General features: G+C 36.4%; 2 protein-coding genes and 1 non-coding gene across 3 annotated transcripts; 2 read left to right on the top strand and 1 right to left on the bottom strand.

Annotated features, from left to right (window-relative positions):
* Window positions 1-468: 468 nt before the first annotated feature.
* On the top strand, window positions 469-11,392 carry hcn3 (hyperpolarization activated cyclic nucleotide-gated potassium channel 3). Its single transcript, XM_043217214.1, has 7 exons — window positions 469-1,732; window positions 5,526-5,958; window positions 6,720-6,881; window positions 7,426-7,644; window positions 7,725-7,871; window positions 9,685-9,925; window positions 10,051-11,392. The coding sequence occupies exons 1-7, from the start codon at window positions 1,221-1,223 to the stop codon at window positions 10,263-10,265; spliced, it is 1,929 nt and encodes a 642-aa protein (XP_043073149.1). The 5' UTR covers window positions 469-1,220; the 3' UTR covers window positions 10,266-11,392.
* Window positions 11,393-12,595: 1,203 nt separating this feature from the next.
* On the top strand, window positions 12,596-18,697 carry ndufv1 (NADH:ubiquinone oxidoreductase core subunit V1). Its single transcript, XM_043218144.1, has 11 exons — window positions 12,596-12,692; window positions 13,537-13,703; window positions 13,782-13,864; window positions 14,564-14,734; window positions 14,881-15,064; window positions 15,888-16,077; window positions 16,164-16,376; window positions 16,451-16,617; window positions 17,806-17,887; window positions 17,992-18,137; window positions 18,235-18,697. The coding sequence occupies exons 2-11, from the start codon at window positions 13,542-13,544 to the stop codon at window positions 18,310-18,312; spliced, it is 1,476 nt and encodes a 491-aa protein (XP_043074079.1). The 5' UTR covers window positions 12,596-12,692; window positions 13,537-13,541; the 3' UTR covers window positions 18,313-18,697.
* A 1,954-nt stretch (window positions 18,698-20,651) lies between these two features.
* On the bottom strand, window positions 20,652-20,724 carry trnam-cau. The gene has a single exon. It is a non-coding gene; the product is annotated as a tRNA-Met (tRNA).
* Between the last annotated feature and the right edge of the window lie 693 nt (window positions 20,725-21,417).

The following is a 21,417-nucleotide window of genomic DNA, read 5'->3' as shown; positions in this document are numbered from 1 at the left end:
TAAAAATGCCCTCTGACCTGACATTCGTGGAAAAACAGTGTCGTCTGGGCAAGTATGTATGTCCTTTTGGTGTCCCTAAACTATATTCAAATTTCACTAGTAGGACAGAATTCGTATAGTTGTTATTTAGGAGGAATTACATTTATGCATAAAATACAGAAATCTTTTAATAAAATAAAACAGCGCGTGTTATAATTACGTCCATACACAGCCTGCTGCATTCTCAAATAGCGCAATGTCATTTTTTTTAAACGTTGCTTAAATTATATATTTATACATAGCCTACATTAACGCATGCTACGTTTTTAAGTAAATTTACCGCTGTGAAAAGCGTTTTTTAATACTGCACGTGAAATGAATTTGTCTCTCAGATACGCACGCAGTGTGTTTCTGCACCCGCGCAGAATGCATTTCTAAGCGTCACAGCAGCCTCAGGTAAATACACCTGCGAGCCTCCAGCGTATTCCGTGTCCTCTGGCGCAGGTTGGCCCCGCCCATTTCCTCCCGCTGAGGTGTGACGCTCTCTCCCTACCTGTTCATCCCGACAGCTTGCCGAACAGATAACACGCAGGTGTCAGCAGAGAGGGAGATAAAGACGGCGCCTGCCACCAAGAAGCCGATTATTTTCAAACCTCTGCGAGCCTCGTCCCGTTCTTCATGTAATAACTGACGCGTGATTGGACAGCGAGACACCCCGCGCGCGTTCCGGGGAGAATCCGCCCGCGCGCGAGTCGGTAGATGTGCGGTAAGTGGATACCGGAGAATAATATTGACAATAAATGCGCTCGTTCCCAGAGGAGCTTTCCAAGGGCGGGTGAATTACGCAGAGAGGGACGTCTGGATTCTCTTTGGAAGTTTTGGGAGTCCGTTTGCGCCGGTGAACTTTCAGTAGCCTAAAAACGGTAAACAGACATGTTCGGACTTTTTGAAAACGCTGACCTAATGCTCCCCGTTCATGCTCAAGAAAGAGTTTAAAATAAGGTTAAGTTTGCGTTATGAGTATTTAAAGACGAATCGACGAACGCGTCCGTCTTAAAGAAGTGTTAAAATCATTAGTTAGACCGGTTTGTATTGAAAACCCGAGGGTTTCGTGTCCGAACCTTGGTTTCATAATACAAAAGGGTTCTGGATTTGGAAAGCATCATGTCCTCGTTCGCTTTTTGAGACTCCACCTGCCAAACCGGTCATCAACCCGAACCTGCATTAACTGAATCTGAATTATGGATGGTGACGGACAGCCTCCGGCTTCGAATGGTGACTCGAAGCTCCGCTCCAGAGGAGGCCTCTCCTTAAACAACTGGCGTTCCTCTTCGCGGACTTTGCTGCGAGGAGAGCGGGCGGGAGAGGCCGTGAGCCGAAGGCTGCTGTCCGTCGTCAACCGCCAGGAACGCACCGACTCGGGGGCCGGTCCCGCTTCGAAATCCCTTGAGGTGACCGCGGGGTTGGATGGAACGACGGCAACCACCGCCGTGACCACGTCCACTCCGCCTTTCCTCGACAAAGCCATGGCAGAGTCAACAGGGCCCGCCGGAGCCTCCCAGGCATCTGGGTCCGAGGAAGGGGTCTTCCACGACCAGTCCACGTTTCTCCAGAGACAGTTCAGCTCCATGCTGCAGCCGGGGGTCAACAAGTTCTCTCTGCGCATGTTTGGGAGCGCGAAGGGTGTTGCGGCGGAGCAGGAGCGGGTCAGGTCATTTGGGGTTTGGATTATTCATCCATACAGTGACTTCAGGTGAGTGACAATGGGAAAATATGACTTGGCGACACTCGTTTACGGTAGTATGGTACCGTTTTTGTTTTGTTTTAAGATTCATTTTTAACAAACAATAGAAGCAAAAGAGGAAAAAATGTTTGCAAAAAACGGGTTTGTGGTTCTGACCCGTTTGCTCTCTCTCTTCAGCATGCGTGGGGCGTGCATGATTATGTTTGCTAGTTTTATTTGCACAGCTGCTGTTACTTTTTGTAGCTTGTTATCTTGTCAGGACGAGTTTGTTAAAACGATCAGATGATTGTTACCGTATCTTGTGTGTCGACTGTTGGAGGTGCCTTGTGGCATTTCGAGATATTTAATTTCATTTTTTGCAAATTAATTATTTCCATGTTACACTTTGTTCTTCCACTATTGTTATCGTACAGTTAATATAAATATGCTATTTTAATATTTATTAATGTTAGTATTTTATATATATATTTTTATTAAAATTTTTTTAGGTACATTTTTGAGTTTTTTGTTAATGTAAAATGTCTATTTAGATTTTCATCTTAGCAGTTTTTGTTCTTCAACTTAAACTAAAATGCAAATTAGTTACCAACTTAATAATAATAATATAGATAATTATTTGCATAGAACTTTTGATACAGTGCATTATATGTTAAATTAGCAATAGTTACAATGTTGGCAGACTTTAAATCAACTTGACATGACACGAATTTCAGCTAAAACATTTACTTTATGAGTGCTTGAAATGTTTTTATTTATTTTTACATTTAGAGTGTATTCTAGAGTATAATTTAACCTGTTAGCAGTTATCAGCGGTGCCTCACTATTAGTATTGCATGTACTTAGGAAGAAGAGTAAGTGTTACGTTTCGTCGCTCAGATTGTGTAACCTGTTAAAGATTGGTGCGATGTTGATTAGTCATCAGACTTTTTACCTGACAAACAAGAAACCTGGTGAAAAATCTCATAGATCTGCATTGAAGGAGGCGGCTGGAAGCATTATTTTCTAAAAACCGAAGGAAGGGCCGAGCTTTACGTGAGCGACTCAAAAAGCACGTACCCCTTTCTTCAGTAAAATGGTAACCGTAAGAAAACGCTTGGCTCTTAAAGTTCACTTTTACAAATCGCTGTCAATAATCATACAATGTCAACAAGCACTTAAGTCACAAATCAGGTCCTTAAAGCACAAACCTTTCAATCACCACAGCAAAGCACAATGCAGCGCAGGTCAGTTACAGCGCTTTCCCTTATAGAGTTACCATTAGCTGGAAAGGGTATCGGTGTTCGCGGATGGGCTGGAAGGACCCACTTGGTTACGGAGTGTCAGGTTGATGCTCTTTTGTCTGAAACACGTACGCAGAGAAAGCAGCAGAATGTAAAGAGATAAACGGATTGCGTTTTTAGAAAGCAAGACATGATGGGTAATAGGAACTCAATCTCCAGACCTGAAAATATGTTTCAAAACCAACATTTTTTCAATCTTTAAATAATCTCAGGCAATAGAATTGTCGGTTACGTGTCTTAGTTTACCATAATTTTTTTTTTATGTGCCAGAATTGTCCTTTTAGATACAGTAAAACAAAGCCAAGAGACAGTTACAGTTACTGTTTTATCAACACGGATCAGTTGATTCTTACATTTCCTGGCCCAGTTACTCCTAACACTGTTCTTAATTACTTTGCTTACTTTTATTCAAGATTCAGCATTATTTTTTTTTTTAAACGTCTATATTTTTTAACATGGGAAAATATGATAGGCTGATTTCAGTTTTAGCAATTTTAGTACTTTTAACTTAAAACCAAATAAAAAAGATAAAATGCCTCATTGAAATAATGTAAAAAAACAAATAAGTAAATTTTTTTGTATTTTATTTTCAGTTAATGGATTTTTAAAAATGTTTTAGTTTTATCTAATAGCAGTACTATTCAACGCACTCATAGAAACCATAATAATTTAGGTGTAAATCACGTGTGAGGAAATTATTAATTATTAAGTCGCTGGGGTATATTTGTAGCAATAGCTAAAATACATTGTATGGGTCAAAATTATATGTTTTTCTTTTATGCCAAAAATCACTAGATTATTAAGTATTTTGTAAACTTCCTTAGGATGACTTTTATTATCTCAGTATTTAGATTTTTTCCACCCTCATATTCCAGGTAATATTTGTATCTCAGGTAAATATTGTCAATGGATTTTTATGACTGCTTTTTCAAATATTTTTTATTTTTACTAGGATTGTCATCCTTGTGACAAGAAATATAGAGTTCGTGACTTTTGATGAAATCTGCAGTGCCTAAAAATGCTTTCGACCTACATGAAGTTCAGGCCACTAAAAACTGAAAACATATGATATATATATATATATATATATATATATATATATATATATATATATATATATATATATATATATATATATATATATAATATTTAAGAAACTGTATTCAAAATACCTATTCGTTCCAGGTGACTGACGCTGCTTTGGAAAATATGACCACAGATGGAAACTTCAAACCACCAAGCACATGTACGGTAGTGCGTAAAAGACTACATATCCAGTTTAAACAGTCACATACTGTACACTGGATTTACGACTCTCCATTACCACTTTAGTAATTAACATGGAGAGGAATGTTTTGCAGCACGTGTAATTGACGTAATTAGCCTGTCCACTCAAGGCCCCACACGCATGATTCACGTGATATGAATGAATGTGCTTGAAATTTTGAATCGAATGTGTGTCCGTTACGATTTCCTCTGTAATAGTTTACCAGGTGTGCTTTACGGAATCGCACATTTGTTTCTCAGAAAATCTTTTATTTATCAGTAAACGTCTGGGGCTGGTTGAATTTATTTCCACGAAACACGTGATGTCGCCATAGGTAGACGCCTTATTAAGTTACTGGGACAGTCACCCTATAGCACCCTGAAAGACTGGTTCAGACCGCTGACCTTTAGGTCGGATCCTTAAACCACAAGGAAATAGTGCACTGAATTTGTCTCCACGTTTGTTGTAACCTTTAGTTTTAGAGACAACATTAGATATTAAAGGGCATCAAAATTCATACAAAAGTGCATTTAAGTTAAAAGTGTTTGGATTACAGATAAATAAGTGACTGAAATAAATGCTCTTATATTTTTATATATATTATTTTAATATAATTTGATTTATTTATATATATATATATATATATATATATATATATATATATATATATATATAGATAAATACAAAGATTTTGAATTTTTATCTTTTTCAGTAACACTGTTTTCATAACGCTAACAGTTTTAAAATTGATCAGATAATTGGCCGTAATATATGTATAAAAGTAATTATATTATTGCACAGAATTGTTGTGTTGAATCTTTCCATTTCTTGCATTGGAGCCTTTAACAATCTTGTCAGGCATATTTACAACAAAAATCAATGTGTGACACATTAAAAGGCAAATTACTTTCACCCCAAATACTAATTCGCTTTTTTTTTTTTTTTTTTTTTAATTTGTCACTACCTTAGATTTTGCCCATTTGTAAGATTATTTGTTAGATTAAATAGTAAGAATTTTTTTACTAATTTAAAACACAATGGAATGTAATATTCTTGCTTTTATATGAATATTGTTACACTGAACGAGAATGTAAACATTATTTTAACCAAACATTGGCATTTTATTCTCCGTAAACTTATGTAAACCTTTATCTTTATTTACATTCAGTGTGCTTTCTGTTGACATAAAATCACTTTGAACCCAGTACTTCACAATCCATCCTTTGTTCCTCACATCATGCATCTTCCCACACAGGTTTTATTGGGATTTGGTGATGCTGTGCCTGATGATGGGCAACCTCGTTATTCTGCCATGGGGCATCACCTTCTTCGAGGATCAGAACACGCTGCCGTGGATCACCTTTAACGTGGCCTCCGACACCCTCTTCTTGGCTGACCTCGTCTTCAACTTTCGTACCGGCATTATGGAAGGAGATAACACGCAAATCATCCTGGACCCGCAAGTGATTAGTCGGCGTTATCTGCGAGGCTGGTTTCTGGTGGACTTCATCTCCTCCATTCCTGTGGACTACATCTTCCTGGTGGTGGATATAGAGGCACGGCTTGAGTCGGCAGAGGTGTACCGCACCGCCAGGGCTTTGCGCATCGTACGCTTCACCAAGATCCTCAGCCTGCTCAGATTGCTGCGCTTGTCCAGACTTATACGTTACATTCATCAGTGGGAAGAGGTGAGTAACAGAAGACAGGAAGAGAAAAGGATAGTGGAAGTTGGGACTAGAATAGCAAAGAGTGAAATACAGTTGCAGAAAATAAGACTTTGGTCTGAGGAAAACGTTAAAATGCACCACGAACGTGATTTTGGAATATTCCAGTGACAAGAGTTTTGTCCCTTCGTAACAAACTGATTCCAGTAGATAAGCTCTGAAACATTCAAACACTAATAATTACAAGATAGACGCATTCAAAGCTTAGTCTCTTATTTAGACCAGTATGGATCAACAGTTTTGATGACGTTATTCTGTAATGCAGCGCAAAAGATCAAACATTGTAAATGATCTGACATCCTCTGCATCACAAACATCAGTCAATCACTTTTATTTATATAGCGCTTTTAGCAACACCGATTTTATCAAAGCACTGAACAGTATCAAATAGGAGAGTACAGTGATAGGCATGTGTGGTGACGAGATTGAACATTTTGTTATTAAATGCAGAGACGGTTTCTGTAATCAATTTGGTGATAATCACTAGAGACTAAGTGTCCCCAAGTGACAGCGGCAAGGAACCAAAACCCCATCCATACAGAATGGGGGAAAAAAACCTTGGGAGAAACATAAATGTTGAGGGGAAGAGAAACTAAATGGTATTGGTTATTTAAAAAAAATACGAGTGAAGTGAATGGATTTCACCTGTCAAAATCAACATTAAACTGCACCTTCAGAACATTTAGTGCTGACTGTACCTCCATCACTTTGTTTGTTTTTTACAGATCTTCCATATGACCTATGACCTTGCGAGCGCAGTAGTGCGCATAGTGAATCTGATTGGAATGATGCTGCTGCTGTGTCACTGGGACGGCTGCATGCAGTTCATGGTGCCCATGTTGCAAGATTTCCCGCCCAACTGCTGGGTCGCCAAAAACAACATGGTGGTATGTTTGAGGATCTTGGGTGGTGTAGTGTTTTCTGTTTGTTAAAGGGTTACTCCACCCCGAAATGAAAATTTTGTCATTAATAACTTACCCCCACGTCGTTCCAACCCCCATAAAAGCTTTGTTTGTCTCCGGAACACAATTTTAGATGTTTCGGATGAAAACTCTTAGGCTTGTGACTGTCCTGTTGACTGCCACGTATGAACTCTGTCAAGGTCCAGAAAAGTATAGAAAAGTATATCTGAATAGTCTTACATCAGTGATTCTGAATGTTAGGAAGTGACAATACTTTTTGTATGGAAAAAACAAACAAAAATAATGACTTTATTCAACAATTTGGCTCTGTAACGTCATCCTTTTAAAGAGTGTCTTCTGGATGCAAATAGCATACGCTGTCCTTTGTGTCAGCCACAACACACAGATGCGCTGTTTTCGCACACATCAAAACCTAAATATATGTAGAAAATGTATCCGTGTGTTGTGGATGACGCAGAACGGCTTGTACAGTTGCCAATCAATTTTGCAACATGTCTTTCTCTGTCAGAATTCCACTTGGGATGTCCAGTACTCTTATGCCCTTTTTATGGCCATGAGCCACATGCTGTGTATTGGATATGGTGCTCAGGCCCCCGAGGGACCAACTGACGTCTGGCTCACGATGATCAGCATGATTATTGGCGCCACCTGCTACGCCATGTTCTTGGGCAATGCTACCAACCTGATCCAGTCCTTGGATGCTTCCCATCGGCAGTATCAAGAGAAGGTACTTATTGCTCAGTAAATCATATTTGAGGCATAGTTTTTCCCCCTTTTGTCAACCGTTTGTTGTTTGGTTTGTTACAGTACAAACAGGTGGAACAGTACATGTCCTTCCACAAGCTGCCGGCTGACATGAGGCAGAGGATCCATGATTATTATGAGCACCGCTTCCAGGGGAAGATGTTTGACGAAGACAATATCTTTGGAGAACTCAATGACCCACTAAAAGAGGTTTCGCTTATATTTTTCTTTCTTTCATGTTTTGGTCAGATCATCTTTTATGTAATAACTTGCTTCGGTGGAGAAAGATCAGTCACAGTCAGCAGCTGTGAACAGCTGTTTTTTTGCGTAGACAATTAATTTCATTTAATAATAGCAAAATTATTTATTATTTATTTAAATAGCCTACCTATAAAATAGGTAAATTGATGTGCTTTGTTTTAAATGGTTTTTAAATTAAAATTTTCTGTCTTGCATTTTATCTCCTATATTGATAGGCATTTTTTTAAAGATGTGAAAATTAGCAAAAGTTAACACAATATATAAATGCAAACAGGTGATTGTAAATATTTAAGAAAAAAATATTATTATATGAATATTTATATATAACATAAATTATATAAATATAATATACATAAATATTTTCAAAATATTTATGCATTTATATGTATGTACATAAATAAATATACACAGAACATACATATTATAGAAACTTTTATTTTGGACACAATATATTTCAACTAATCATTTGACAGCACTTGTATAAATGCATATAATCAATCAATCAGTCATTCACTTTTATTTATATAGGGATTTTAAAAACACTGAACGTTATGTTAAAGCACTGAACAGTATCAAATTAGAGAATAGAGTGTCAGTAATGTATAATGACGAGATTAAGCACTCATTGTTTTCATTGTCATTGTCTAGATCTGCTCATTTTAAATAGGATCTTTGTAATCAAATCAACAATAATTACTAAAAATTAAGTGTCCCTAACTAAGCATTCCAGAGCCCACAGAACCAAGAAACCAAAAATCCTTCTGTGACAGAATAGAGAAAAAAAACCTTGGGAGAAACCAGGCTTTGTTGGGAGCCAGTTCTCCTCTGGCCAGACGAAACCTGCATGTAATTTCCAGTTTAATTTCAAACGAAGCCATGCCAGATTGTGTAAAGGACTTGTGTGTGATTCCCATGATCTGTTTTTAGGGTAATGTAGTAAAACACAGACTATACATCATCAATAAGGTGTTTACTGAATTTCACCATATATATATATATATATATATATATATATATATATATATATATATATATATATATATATATATATTTTATAATACAAGGAAATATACAATAAAAGTAAATGAACATAGCACAAAACACATAGCCTAATATTACAAAAGCTTTATTGCTTCTACTAAGCTCCTATAGTATCAAGTAGTAAAGGCTTAAGTTAAATGCTTCCTCTAAATTTTGCATTTAGCAAAATATCTCCAGGGTGGTTTTGAATATGCTAACTCAGTACTGCTCAATATTTCATTTTGGCGTCCTTGGCACCTGAGTTTTGAGAACACAGACTATAATGTGATAAGAGCTTGCTCAAGTATTGAGGAGCTAAGCCACTCAGGGCTTTATAAGTAATTCATAAGATTTAAAAAATCTATACAGTGTTTAATAGGGAACCAGTGCGGTGTTGACAGAACCAGGCTACTACTTCCTGGTTCTAGTAAGGACTTGTTTTGGACCAGCAGTGGTTTGTTTATTAAAGATCGCTGTCAAACAGCACACCTAGGTTCCTACCTGATAAAAAAGATTTGCCAGAGGCGCTGTAAAAGTTGCGCTTTATTTAATGAGAGGCTTAATAACAGCCAATGCTTCTTTTTCTTATATCTTAGCACGTCTCCGTTACAAATCCTTATGCATATTCTCCTCAATCTTATGTCACTTTTTATCTGATTTATAACTCAAACATGGAATTAAACTCCTCACTGGATTAGGATGGCGTTCCTGATCCATCCTGTACTGTGTGTTTGACCCGCAGGACATAGTCAACTATAACTGCCGTGAGCTGGTGGCTAACATGCCACTCTTCGCGAACGCCGATCCTCACTTTGTCACCGTGCTCCTCACAAAGTTACGCTTCGAGGTCTTTCAGCCGGGTGATGTCATCATCCGTGAAGGGACTCTCGGTCGTAAAATGTACTTCATCCAGCACGGCTGCGTCGGTGTGATCACTCACGACAACAAAGAGAAGAAATTGAACGACGGCTGCTACTTCGGCGGTGAGTTCGATTTCTCCTGGTTTCTGCCAGATGAAAGCTTCATACAGTGCACGGATATTATTGCGTAGACCGACGCTGAATGCAAAAGGCTGCTGATTTGAGCTGCTTTGTTGGTTCTTTTCTAGAGATCTGTCTGCTGACCCGAGGCCGTCGTACAGCTACCGTCAAAGCGGAAACGTACTGCAGACTTTATTCGCTCAGCGTGGACAGCTTTAATGAGGTCTTAGAGGAGAACCCGTTAATGAGGAGGGCGTTTGAGAGCGTAGCGGTGGACCGGCTGGAGCGGGAGCGGGAGGGAAACGGCATCGTGCATTCACAAAAGAGCGTGGAGGTTGACTGACCAGAGACTCACCGAAGATGACTGAATGTAAAAAAAAAAAAGCAAAAAAAAATATCATGGTGTTACGGTGTCCATATAATTGACATTAATGTACAGTTGCAGTATGGTGTGATTAATCTAATTTCTTATTCTCAATTTCACAATGCAATGTAATAATAAACAATAGCAGCCCTTTTGATATTCTTAAGATACTGGATTTATGTCATTTATTTCAGTCGGAAACCATAAATTTAGCAAGTACCTATATATATTATAATACAAGTAAAGATACAATAAAATTAAATGAACATAGCACAAAATATTACAAAAGTTTTATTGCTTCTACTAAGCTCCTATGGTATCAAGTAGTCAAGGAATTGCTTCCTCTAAGTTTTGCGTTTAGCAAAATATCTCCAAGGCGGTTTTCAATATGTTAACTCAGTACAACTCTTTGAAATTCTTTAAAAATTGCTTTAATTTCAAAACGTCCAGCCGGCCACCAGCATATAACAGTGTTGCGCTCGTCCACTCGTCCTTTTATTATTGTCGTGCTGCTGGTGGAAGGTCTCTGGATTTGTCATTGATTATAGCTAATCAAATCGAGGTAAATCAATGAAAGAAAAAAAGTTGAAAATAATACTTAATCCAATAATATAATGAAATTTTATCCGCTTTCCTGATCAACATCGAACACTAAAGAATCGCGCACTGTAAGAAAAGATGTCTGGTAGCTGAAAGACACGGATGAGCTGGGACATCTGCTCATTGTCCTCTTAACTTCAAATTAAAGTATTAAACAATATGAGTCACATAATCGCTGATTAAACTCATTTCCGTTTGGCCTGAGCCCTTACTTATCTGTGATAATCGGTTGTGACGAAAATAACCCTTTGAGAGAAGGTTGTTTTCACGTGTTTTTAAGGGAATATTTGCTTAGGAGCTTAAGTGATACGCTCATTTCAAATTCTGTTTTGTTAGTAACATTTCTGCTCTTCTCTGTGTTTGGAAATAAAAACAGAAATATAACTCCACATAATGTGTGATACTAGAGAGATGAGGAGTATTATGGAAAACTGAGATTTTGAATATAATGTTCATTTGATGTGTTTCATATGCCACTATATTATTAAAGTATGTTATTAACTGTTGAATACAGTCGCTGTACATGAGACCACATACATAGCATAATGTGTCATTTATTATTTATTATTTTCAGGGAATTACAGTTTTCTTTATTTAATTGTTTTCATACTAAACACTAAATACAAATTCACTCCATACCAAATAAAGTGGTCATTGTTACAAAAGTGAATATATAATGGTTTCTTTTGAATTATTTTTGACTTGTGAATATAAAACTTTGCTAATTACCAGAATAATTATGCAATTTTAATATAAAAATATGGGTTTTCAAAACAAAGTAAAATATCATGGTTATAAATTAAGGAATTTCTTTTTTTATGACTACTTTAAAGTCATCCTAAAATGAAATATAAAAAGGGCAATTGAAAAATAAATGTTCAGTGTTTTCAACTGATATGTCACAAAAGGTACATTACAAACAGTACTGCTACAGTAATAAAAATTTTTTACAGTATAACATCTGTGAATAATTGTGTAAAGTACTGCTTTTACTTTATTAGAAATAGCATATCTTAATGTCTAAGATATACACTGAGGTTTAAGCAATTTTAAATGAGTTTCTGTTATTAAAGGTTATTATAATAACTCTATTAAAATCTGTTATTAAAATCTGTGTTAAAAAGGGGAAGAAAAAATTTTACTAAAAAATGCAAATAAAAATAGTGGCATAAAATGTATAATTAGTGTGATAACTGGCATGTAGGCTAGTAATATAAGGACACTGCAACCAAAAATGTAACCCCCCCCAAGTTTTTCCTAAATAAATTATATAGGACAATATTGAAAATAGTCTTCTGATTTTTTAAAAAAAAGTTTTAAGCAAATAAATTTTTCAAATTTGGTTGAAAACTGCAAAATTATAAACACCAAGAACGCTTTTTATTTATAATTTTTGTTTCTCACTCTTGTTTCTTCATACTTTAAACAGGATCATTACACAGTTGAGGTTGTTATTTTTAAAAGAGTTATTCATTAAGTTATTTCATTAAGAGTTAAATTCAATCTAGAGAATTGTTAAAAATATTTAATTATATTCAAAGCCAGATAACTACCTCAGTACAATCACCAAGAAAAACTGTGTGTCATTTAATTTGTCTTTTATTATTTTCAGTACTCATAAAGAAACAATTATTTATTATTTTACTTAAAAAACGGTATTTGAAGGCGTTTAAGGCACTATTTTCTATTTTCACTCGCAACAGCGCCTCCACACGCACGCAGGTCAAAGCCGTTATTACATCCGGGTCGGTCGGTGTATTCCTTCCGCTGTACATTTTATAACGCTGATCCAGGGAGATCACGAAGGTAAGCAGCGGCCCGGATCTTTCGCTCGATTAGTCTGTCTGCAAACCAAGGTTTTGACAGCTTCTCGTTTTTTGACAGTCTCATGTACCTTCCGTAAATAAATCCGAACATTAACGCCGTGCTCCGCCGCGGTCCCTCAAATGTCATGAGCGTTAATATGGAGGTCACTGCGGGACGAGTCCATTTTCGACCGGTTCACTTACTCTAAAGTATCTCGCGGAGTTTGACTTGTGTGTTTATGCAATAATGTTTAATATGGAGGCATCTTTGATCGACATGGATGTGTGTTTATTGCTGCTGCTCGACTATTTACGATTCCCGTCTCTCGCCTTGCATAACTGCTCCCTTAGTTAAATGTGGTAAAATTTGGGTTTTTAATGAATGTGTGGATTGTATGGTGTTGAACCTCAAAAGTTGATTTTTAGTGCCACTATTATTTTGGGTGTTTAATGCTACCCTCAGCTCGGTTTGCTTTTACCAAACGTGAATATGTAAACATTTAATGCAACAACAATGCAAGTCATATACATAGATACATTTTTGGTATTTTTATTTTAGTTTGAGTACCTTTACCTTTACCTTTTTAATACCTATTCCTTTTATTTTAAACAAATTTTAGCTATTTGACAAAGCAACATTTTTAATTGTTTAGATTTTAAGTTTTTAATGTCATATTTACAGTTATATGAATGCACCAACTTTTATTTAAAATACCAAAAACTATTTAGAATAGTCTTAGTTGACAATAACAGTAAAGGTCATTAGGGCTGGATTTGTTATTAAACAGTGCACCTTTGCTTATGAGGGGGTGGTTCGTGCTCATCGGTTCCTTCATCTCTTTCAGATAAGATGTTGTCCTGCCTCGGCTGTCCCGTTCTTAGCCGGGTTCTCACCAGCGGGGCTTCACGTGCGGTCGTGTCTGGTGCCTCACGCACTTCTATAGCCGCCAACACCGCCTCTCCTCCAAACTCCAAGGCACTGGTGCGGTACAACAGCAGCACAGCTCAGCAGGTGACTGGTTACTCAAATACTCTGTCTGCATAGTTGATGATCAATGGGAATTAGCTATAATCGGTGCGTTCAATCTAGGAAACACCAAAGAAGACCAAATTCGGACCTCTAGCTGACCAGGACAGAATATTCACTAACCTATATGGACGACATGACTGGAGGTAAAAAAATAATTCATAATTAAAATGTATTATATCAAACGATAGTTTGGCTAGTTTTCCATTGAATATGAAGAGATGAAATGTAAAAATATTAATAATAATAATAATTGTGTTTTTTTTTTTAATATCTACAATTGAGACGTTTTTGCATGCAATTGCAAGTTTAAAATAAATTCAGATTTTTTTCCCTTAGTATTACTGGTTTATATTATGCACTCTGGCTGTTAGTTATTAATTGTAAGATGTAAACTGAGAAAAAGGAAGTTTCTATAAACATGACCCTGTACCACAAAACCAGTCATAAACAAAACCATTGCACGGGTATATTTGTAGCAATAGTTAAATCTACACTCTGTGGTTCAAACTTAAGGACTTTTATTTTATGACAAAAATCATTAGTATATTAAGTTAAGATGGTCAATGAAGACATTTTGTAAATTTCCTACCATAAGTATATCAAAACTTAATTTTTGATTTGTAATAAGCATTGCCCAAACTTCATCTGGGCAACTTTTAAAGGTGATTTTCTCAATATTTAGATTTTTTATTTGGATTGTTTATTCAACTTTCAGGTGAGGTAGAAATCTCAATTTAAAAGAAATTGTATCCTTATGACTGGTTTAGTGGTCCATTGTCACAAATGTGTTATTATCACCATTGTGCATGTGTTTAATGTGGCGAGGTGTCTGTATATCTCAGGCTGAAAGGTGCCCTGAGAAGAGGTGACTGGTACAAGACCAAGGAGATTTTGGATAAAGGAGTAGACTGGATCCTGAATGAGATTAAGGTCTCAGGTCTGCGTGGCAGAGGAGGTGCTGGATTTCCCACAGGGATGAAGTGGAGCTTCATGAACAAGCCCAGCGACGGCAGGTTGGTTTGCGTCTCAACGATTGACTGCTTTCATAAGTCACATGACTTTGCAGATGCAGATGTAAATGCTTGACCAGTGGATCTATATTCAGCACTTTTCGTTAGAATCAAATCAGGTCACGCAGAAGCATTTTTTTCACGCTCAGGCCTAAATATCTGGTGGTAAATGCTGACGAAGGAGAGCCCGGTACCTGCAAGGACAGAGAGATCATGCGTAATGATCCTCACAAGCTGATCGAGGGCTGTCTGGTGGCTGGCAGGGCCATGGGAGCACGTTCTGCCTACATCTACATCCGGGGAGAGTTCTACAATGAGTCGTCCAACCTGCAGGTGAAGAAGAAGGATGATCCCTCGTAATAAATAGATGCAGCGTTTTAAAGCATCATAGGCTCTATTGAAATACTAAATGAATAAATGTAATACTAGAAACAATATTAATAAATATCATTTTGTCGTATTACACTCCAATTCAAAAGTTTATTTTTTTTAAAGAATTATAGGCGTAAATTAAAGGAATAGCTCACCAAAAAATTATAATGACCACATATTTTGCTCGCCCCCAAGCCATCCTATATGCGTATATGGCTTTCTTCTTTTTTAAAACAATGCATCCTGGATACACTAAACTAGTCAAGTGAGAGTAAAGACATTTACGATGTTAGAAATGATTTCTATTTCAAATAAACTCTTTTGTTTTTTACGTCACTGAAAATCCTGAAAAAAATGCATTGTAGTTTCCATAGAAATATTGAGCAGCGCGATTGTTTTCAACAAAATTGAATTGAATGCTAGGTAAGCATATTACTTTTCACGAATAGTAGTGTAGTATGTTATTAATGTCACACAATATAGCCTATTAGACATACTGTGAATTATATAATATTGTAAATGCGTTTATAAATTGTATAAATTAAAATAAATTGTAAATATTTTAATACTTTCAGTTAAGTAATAAAAATATTCACGAATCATGCATTTAATGATGGTGTTTATTATCTCATTTTTGTATGTGGTGTGTATTCATCTGTGTTGTCGAACATTATTAGTAATTATTGGATGCCAGAGGTTCCCTGCAAAGGGGTTTATTTCAGTAAATGTAGTAAATGGTAGTTTAAAGAAGTGATGAAATGACCTGATGTGTGCTTTCTCTCAGGTGGCCATTAACGAGGCCTACGCGGCAGGGCTGATTGGCAAGAACGCGTGCGGCTCAGGTTACGATTTTGACGTGTTTGTGATGCGCGGTGCAGGAGCGTACATCTGTGGAGAAGAGACTGCTCTGATCGAGTCCATCGAGGGAAAACAGGGAAAACCTCGTCTGAAACCCCCTTTCCCTGCTGACGTGGGTACGTATATACACACACGCACGCATTTAATTTTGTACGCGCTGCATGTTTTAAATGTGATTTGTGATCGCTGGTCGATTGGACAGGTGTGTTTGGCTGTCCGACCACTGTTGCCAATGTTGAGACGGTCGCTGTGGCGCCAACTATCTGCCGTCGCGGCGGGACGTGGTTTCTGAGTTTCGGCCGTGAGAGGAACTCCGGCACGAAGCTCTTCAACATTTCGGGCCATGTCAACAACCCCTGCACGGTGGAAGAAGAGATGTCCATTCCTCTGAAAGAGCTGATTGAAAGACATGCAGGTACACCTCACTCCATCCGTAAGCTCAAATGATTCTTCAACATTATTGAGACTTAACTGATACGACCTCTGTAGGTGGTGTCCGGGGCGGCTGGGATAATCTCCTGTGTGTTATTCCCGGTGGCTCTTCCACGCCACTAATCCCACGTCATGTGTGCGACACCGTTCTCATGGATTTTGATGCCCTCATTCAGGCTCAGACTGGTCTTGGCACAGCTGCACTTATTGTCATGGATAAATCAGTAAGTGGATTTGTGAAATCTATTCGGTGAAATAATTCTGGAAGAAATACATTAACGCATTTAACACACCTTGCCCTGCCCAGACATGTACATTATCGTATGTTGTATGTAGTTGCTGATGGTTGACAATATCACAGGAGCAAGGGTGCTGTTTGTTCCTGAATACCTGCACGATTGCTAATGAGATATTGATTTTATACGACAGTTCAGTAAAAAGAATTACTTTTAATATTATCAATATTATTTTGGCAACAAAAATAATTCTGAACGGTGTCAAAGTAGAAATGTTGTTCGTTTCAGAGCAGCACACAGCAATGTTTCATTATTGAATGAATCCACATTTGTGAATAAATTGATTGAGTAAATGATTCAGTGATTCACTTTTTCTTTTTCACTTTTTTCTGAACGAATCAGCCATTTGAATGAATTAAGAATGATTAAATGACACTTTAAGACTGATGGTATATTTTTGGTATTATTTATATATATATATATATATATATATATATATATATATATATATATATATATATATATATATATATATATATATATATATATATTCAAATCTTTTAAAACCTATTTATCTTATAATATTGTTTATGGTATTAAAATTGTAGTGTAAATGCATTCATGTCATCTATAAACAGTTTGTGTAATTCTGTTTTGAAGTAAAATATATCTATTTTATTGTAATGTTTATTCAATTGCTTTTTTTCTTTTAACTAAACAATCTCACTTCTCAGTCCAAATGTATTTTTTTTTATTCATTTGTGATTCATTTAATTAATTAGCACATCATGTAATTAATTATTTTTTAACACATTCCCACACACTGTAAAATAAAATGAGTTGGTTCAACTTAAAATTCTTTACTGACGTAAAATTTTTAGTTTAGTCCACTTGAAATGTTAAGTTACTTAATGTTAATTTAAATGACAACTGGAATATTTTAGTTGACTAAACTAAACAAAGGATTTCAAGGTTTTTTTTGTTACAGTGCAGTAACACACTTGTGGTTTCTGTGCACACGAGCCACTTTGAAACACTATACTGCTTCCCTTTTCTTCACTTTAAATTCCTAGAAGCATTTTTTACAAATGCAAAAGTGGAATACAATAGGCCAGGTTCATTGTTTTTTAAAGTTTTGTCTGCTGATTTAATGGTTTGCTCCTTTCCTCTTCACAGACTGATGTTATTCGAGCTATTGCCCGTCTGATTGAATTCTACAAGCACGAGAGCTGTGGCCAGTGCACTCCTTGCAGAGAGGGTAAGTATTTTTTCACATTAATGTGAAATGTTGTCAGTATTTACATGTGAATATGATACATTGCGCTAAATATTTACCGCTCTGTTTTTTTCTGTGCCTTTCAGGAGTGGACTGGATGAATAAGATGATGTGGCGTTTTGTGAAAGGGGACGCACAGTCAGCAGAGATCGACATGATCTGGGAGATCAGCAAGCAGATTGAGGGCCACACCATCTGCGCTTTGGGAGACGGAGCCGCATGGCCAGTTCAGGTAAAGGCAGAATTTCAGGTTTAACTTAATTTTTGTATATATGTGTATATATATGTATGTGTATATAAAACTTGTATTTATATGTCTTTGTTCTCAGGGATTGATCCGTCACTTCCGCCCTTTAATGGAGAGCAGAATCACAGACTTCAAACAGAAACAGCAGGCGCATGCTTGAAAGCCTTCTATCTGCGTCCTTTCTGGCTCGTTCTGTCACTTACCGTTATTTAAGCAAAACCAACACGATCTCTCGCTTACTTATTTACGAACTGCTGGCATCCTCCTTTTGATTCTCTTACCAGGGACAATATTAGTCACCAAATTGTTTAAATAACCATGGTGATAGATTCAGCATCATACTTCTGATTGAGGTTGACGCATTAAAAAAAAAGAGTGAAAACCGTTTGAGCAGATGCAGCACTCATTTACATTAACTTGTAGTGAGTAATGGTTATGGTTGATGTTATTACGTTATATCCCATGTTAATGCCATTTTTCTTGAAAAGAAAATCTTACACTGTATAAACACTTATTTGTGGAAATAAAGAGCCTAGAACTTGAAACAGTGGTTGTTAATTAGAAAGGAGAAGGTGTTGTTTTTGAGCATGAACTGCTTGAAATGGGAGAGAGCAATGTAAAGATCTGTTTCAGAACGGTTTAGTCCTGTTATGATATTAATGGCATTATTTTTTTCCCTATATATAATGTTCACACACCATTTGACCAATTAGTTAATGTCTTTCCACTACTTTCTTAATTAATTGTAAAAATTAAATGAGATTTCTGCGAAGGACTTCCTTTGCCGTCCTTGGAATGATTAGGTTAAAACAATCATGCTTGTATTTAAGTTTCCAACAATATATAAAACATTTTTTACAGACTTGAACGTAAATAGATTTAACTGATTTTTAAAGCCAGAAAATAAGGAAAACCATACCAAAAATCAGCCAATCATCGCCGCCGCTTGCCCTAGAAACAATACGCATGTTTTGACGTTGGCCTAAACACCAGATAAAGGCTTGGGCTTTTGGACAATCTCCATTTTACGTGAATGATTTTTTTCGTGGCGTAGTCAAAGGTAAGATGATATGTTTCTCATTACTTACCCGAGATAAATACTTGGTTGTTGTTACGGACGTGCTGAAGTTTGAAGTGAGATTTGGGCTTGAGATGAGGGTTCAAATCGTTCTTATTTGATGTAAATTGAAAAAATAATATTGATGATGGGTTGTTGTTAAAGATACAAGAACTGTAGGATATATTACAACCTTTTAGTTAATGTCGCAAAGCTTGTCAAAAATCAATTTTACTATTCTTAGAGTTTTCAATAAATAAAATCATTTAAATGCAGTTCAACCAATGATCTCGTTTTTTTTTTTTTATTAATTTTTTTGTGCTCAGTTCTCATGAAAATAATGTCATAAAGGTAATCTGAAAGCCTAGGTTTTTCCTTTCATTTAACAAAATGTATGTATTTTTTCTTATGATTTCAGAGTGAAATTTGACTTCGACAAGTTTAACGAGAGCCACCCTTTTTAATTTCATTAATATTTAAGTAACGGTCATAGCTATGAATTAACAAAATAACACGCACCATTTTTGTGATTTAGGTTTCATTTATAGGACATGCTTTAAACGTTAAGTTGCCATGTGCTCGACTTCACATTTAAATCAATTAAGAACTTTGCATTCATAAAGAGTTATTTACAAGGTTAGACTGTTGTTTTTTTGGTGAAATTATATCAATTCATTGTTGTCTGCACAACAGAGCTGTGAATTACTATCAACACTCTGATTCCAGAAAGTCACATGAGTTTGAACACTGGCATTATTGTGCTTATTAGAGTGGTTTATTTTTATTTTGTTGTTGAAGTCATAAAGCCAAGCATATCAGATAGGGGACGGATAGATATGTTCGGATATGATATAGTATAAATCAGTTCCCTTGCGTTCTTGCCTCACTGGTGGCTTGTGACATGAACCGTCAGTAACAATGGGGGCCCAGCGTCGGCCAAATCCAGAAGAAACATTTCATATTTATGTGAACTATACCTTTAATAAAACAGTTAAATTGTGATTGCAGGTTTTGATTTCAATCGTGTTGGTTTTAAACATATTTTCAGGTGAACTGATCGAGTACATTTGTCATTAGACAGATGCAAACCACTGATATCCAGGTGACTAAAAGTGAGGGGTGCTGCAATCAAGGGAACATCAAACCATCCCATCTCTGTTACCTTCTCCGTTGATGTATGCAAAACAAACTTCATCTCGGTGCCATTTCCAAGAGGCACTTTAAAAAAATATAAATGCGAGTCTTTCAGGCTTTTCTAGGACCAGTTTCCTCCAATCACATCCTCACCGGCGACAGAAATGACGGCTCCAGAGAAAGTTCCTTTCATAAAAGAAGAAGATAATATGGAGTATATTTAGTGATGGCAAGCGTCTCATTTTAAACTTGCCTCCAGAATACTTTAAAGATTTTTTTATTCTATTAACAGAAGATAAAACGATGCCTGCCCCGTGTGAGGCTCGAACTCACGACCTTCAGATTATGAGACTGACGCGCTGCCTACTGCGCCAACGAGGCTGTGACAACAAACCATGCAAAGGCTTCTGGGAAAAAAAATGCGGACCACTACATTTTTACAAAATTACTACATATTTATTTCATTGGAGGACCACTACAAGTGCCCAATTTTATTTGATTAATTATTTTATTGAGAAAAACGTACTTTTGTTGACTGTACTTGCCAAATAACGCTGCAAGCTGCGCATGATAACCCTGTGGCGACATCTAGCGAGAGAGATACATATTTTTAACCCTTTTCCCAGTTAGTTTATAGTTAGTTAATAGCTTGTGCAAATGACTAAAATATTTATTCAGACTCATTTTAAAAATGTTTTTATTTCATATAAAAATGGTGTATTAATAGAACTATTATTAATGTGTTATTTGCTTGAAATTAAAGAATTCTTTTTTGATAAAAAATATTTAGTAATTTTGGCTGGTTTAGGTCTGTCATGGAAAGATAAATAAATGTCAAGAAAACTGCCAGTAGGTGGCAGCAAGTCCCTGTTTTAAAAATGATCTATTGAATCATTCAAATCAAACTGGTCCAGGCATTCTTTTAAAAACAGATTAATTCAAGGAACAGACTGCATAAAATTAATAGCATTTAATAAGCAATTAATAGCCTGCGCACATGTCCTGATATTCAGAAAAGTACATTGTTTGTGCAATGAATATAAAACAAAAAACGCATACATCTTTTGTTTCATT

Source organism: Puntigrus tetrazona, chromosome 19, assembly GCF_018831695.1.
Source record: "Puntigrus tetrazona isolate hp1 chromosome 19, ASM1883169v1, whole genome shotgun sequence".
NCBI lineage: Eukaryota > Metazoa > Chordata > Actinopteri > Cypriniformes > Cyprinidae > Puntigrus > Puntigrus tetrazona.
The sequence above is the reverse complement of the archived record's forward strand: the minus strand, read 5'-3'. Positions and strand labels throughout refer to the sequence as shown.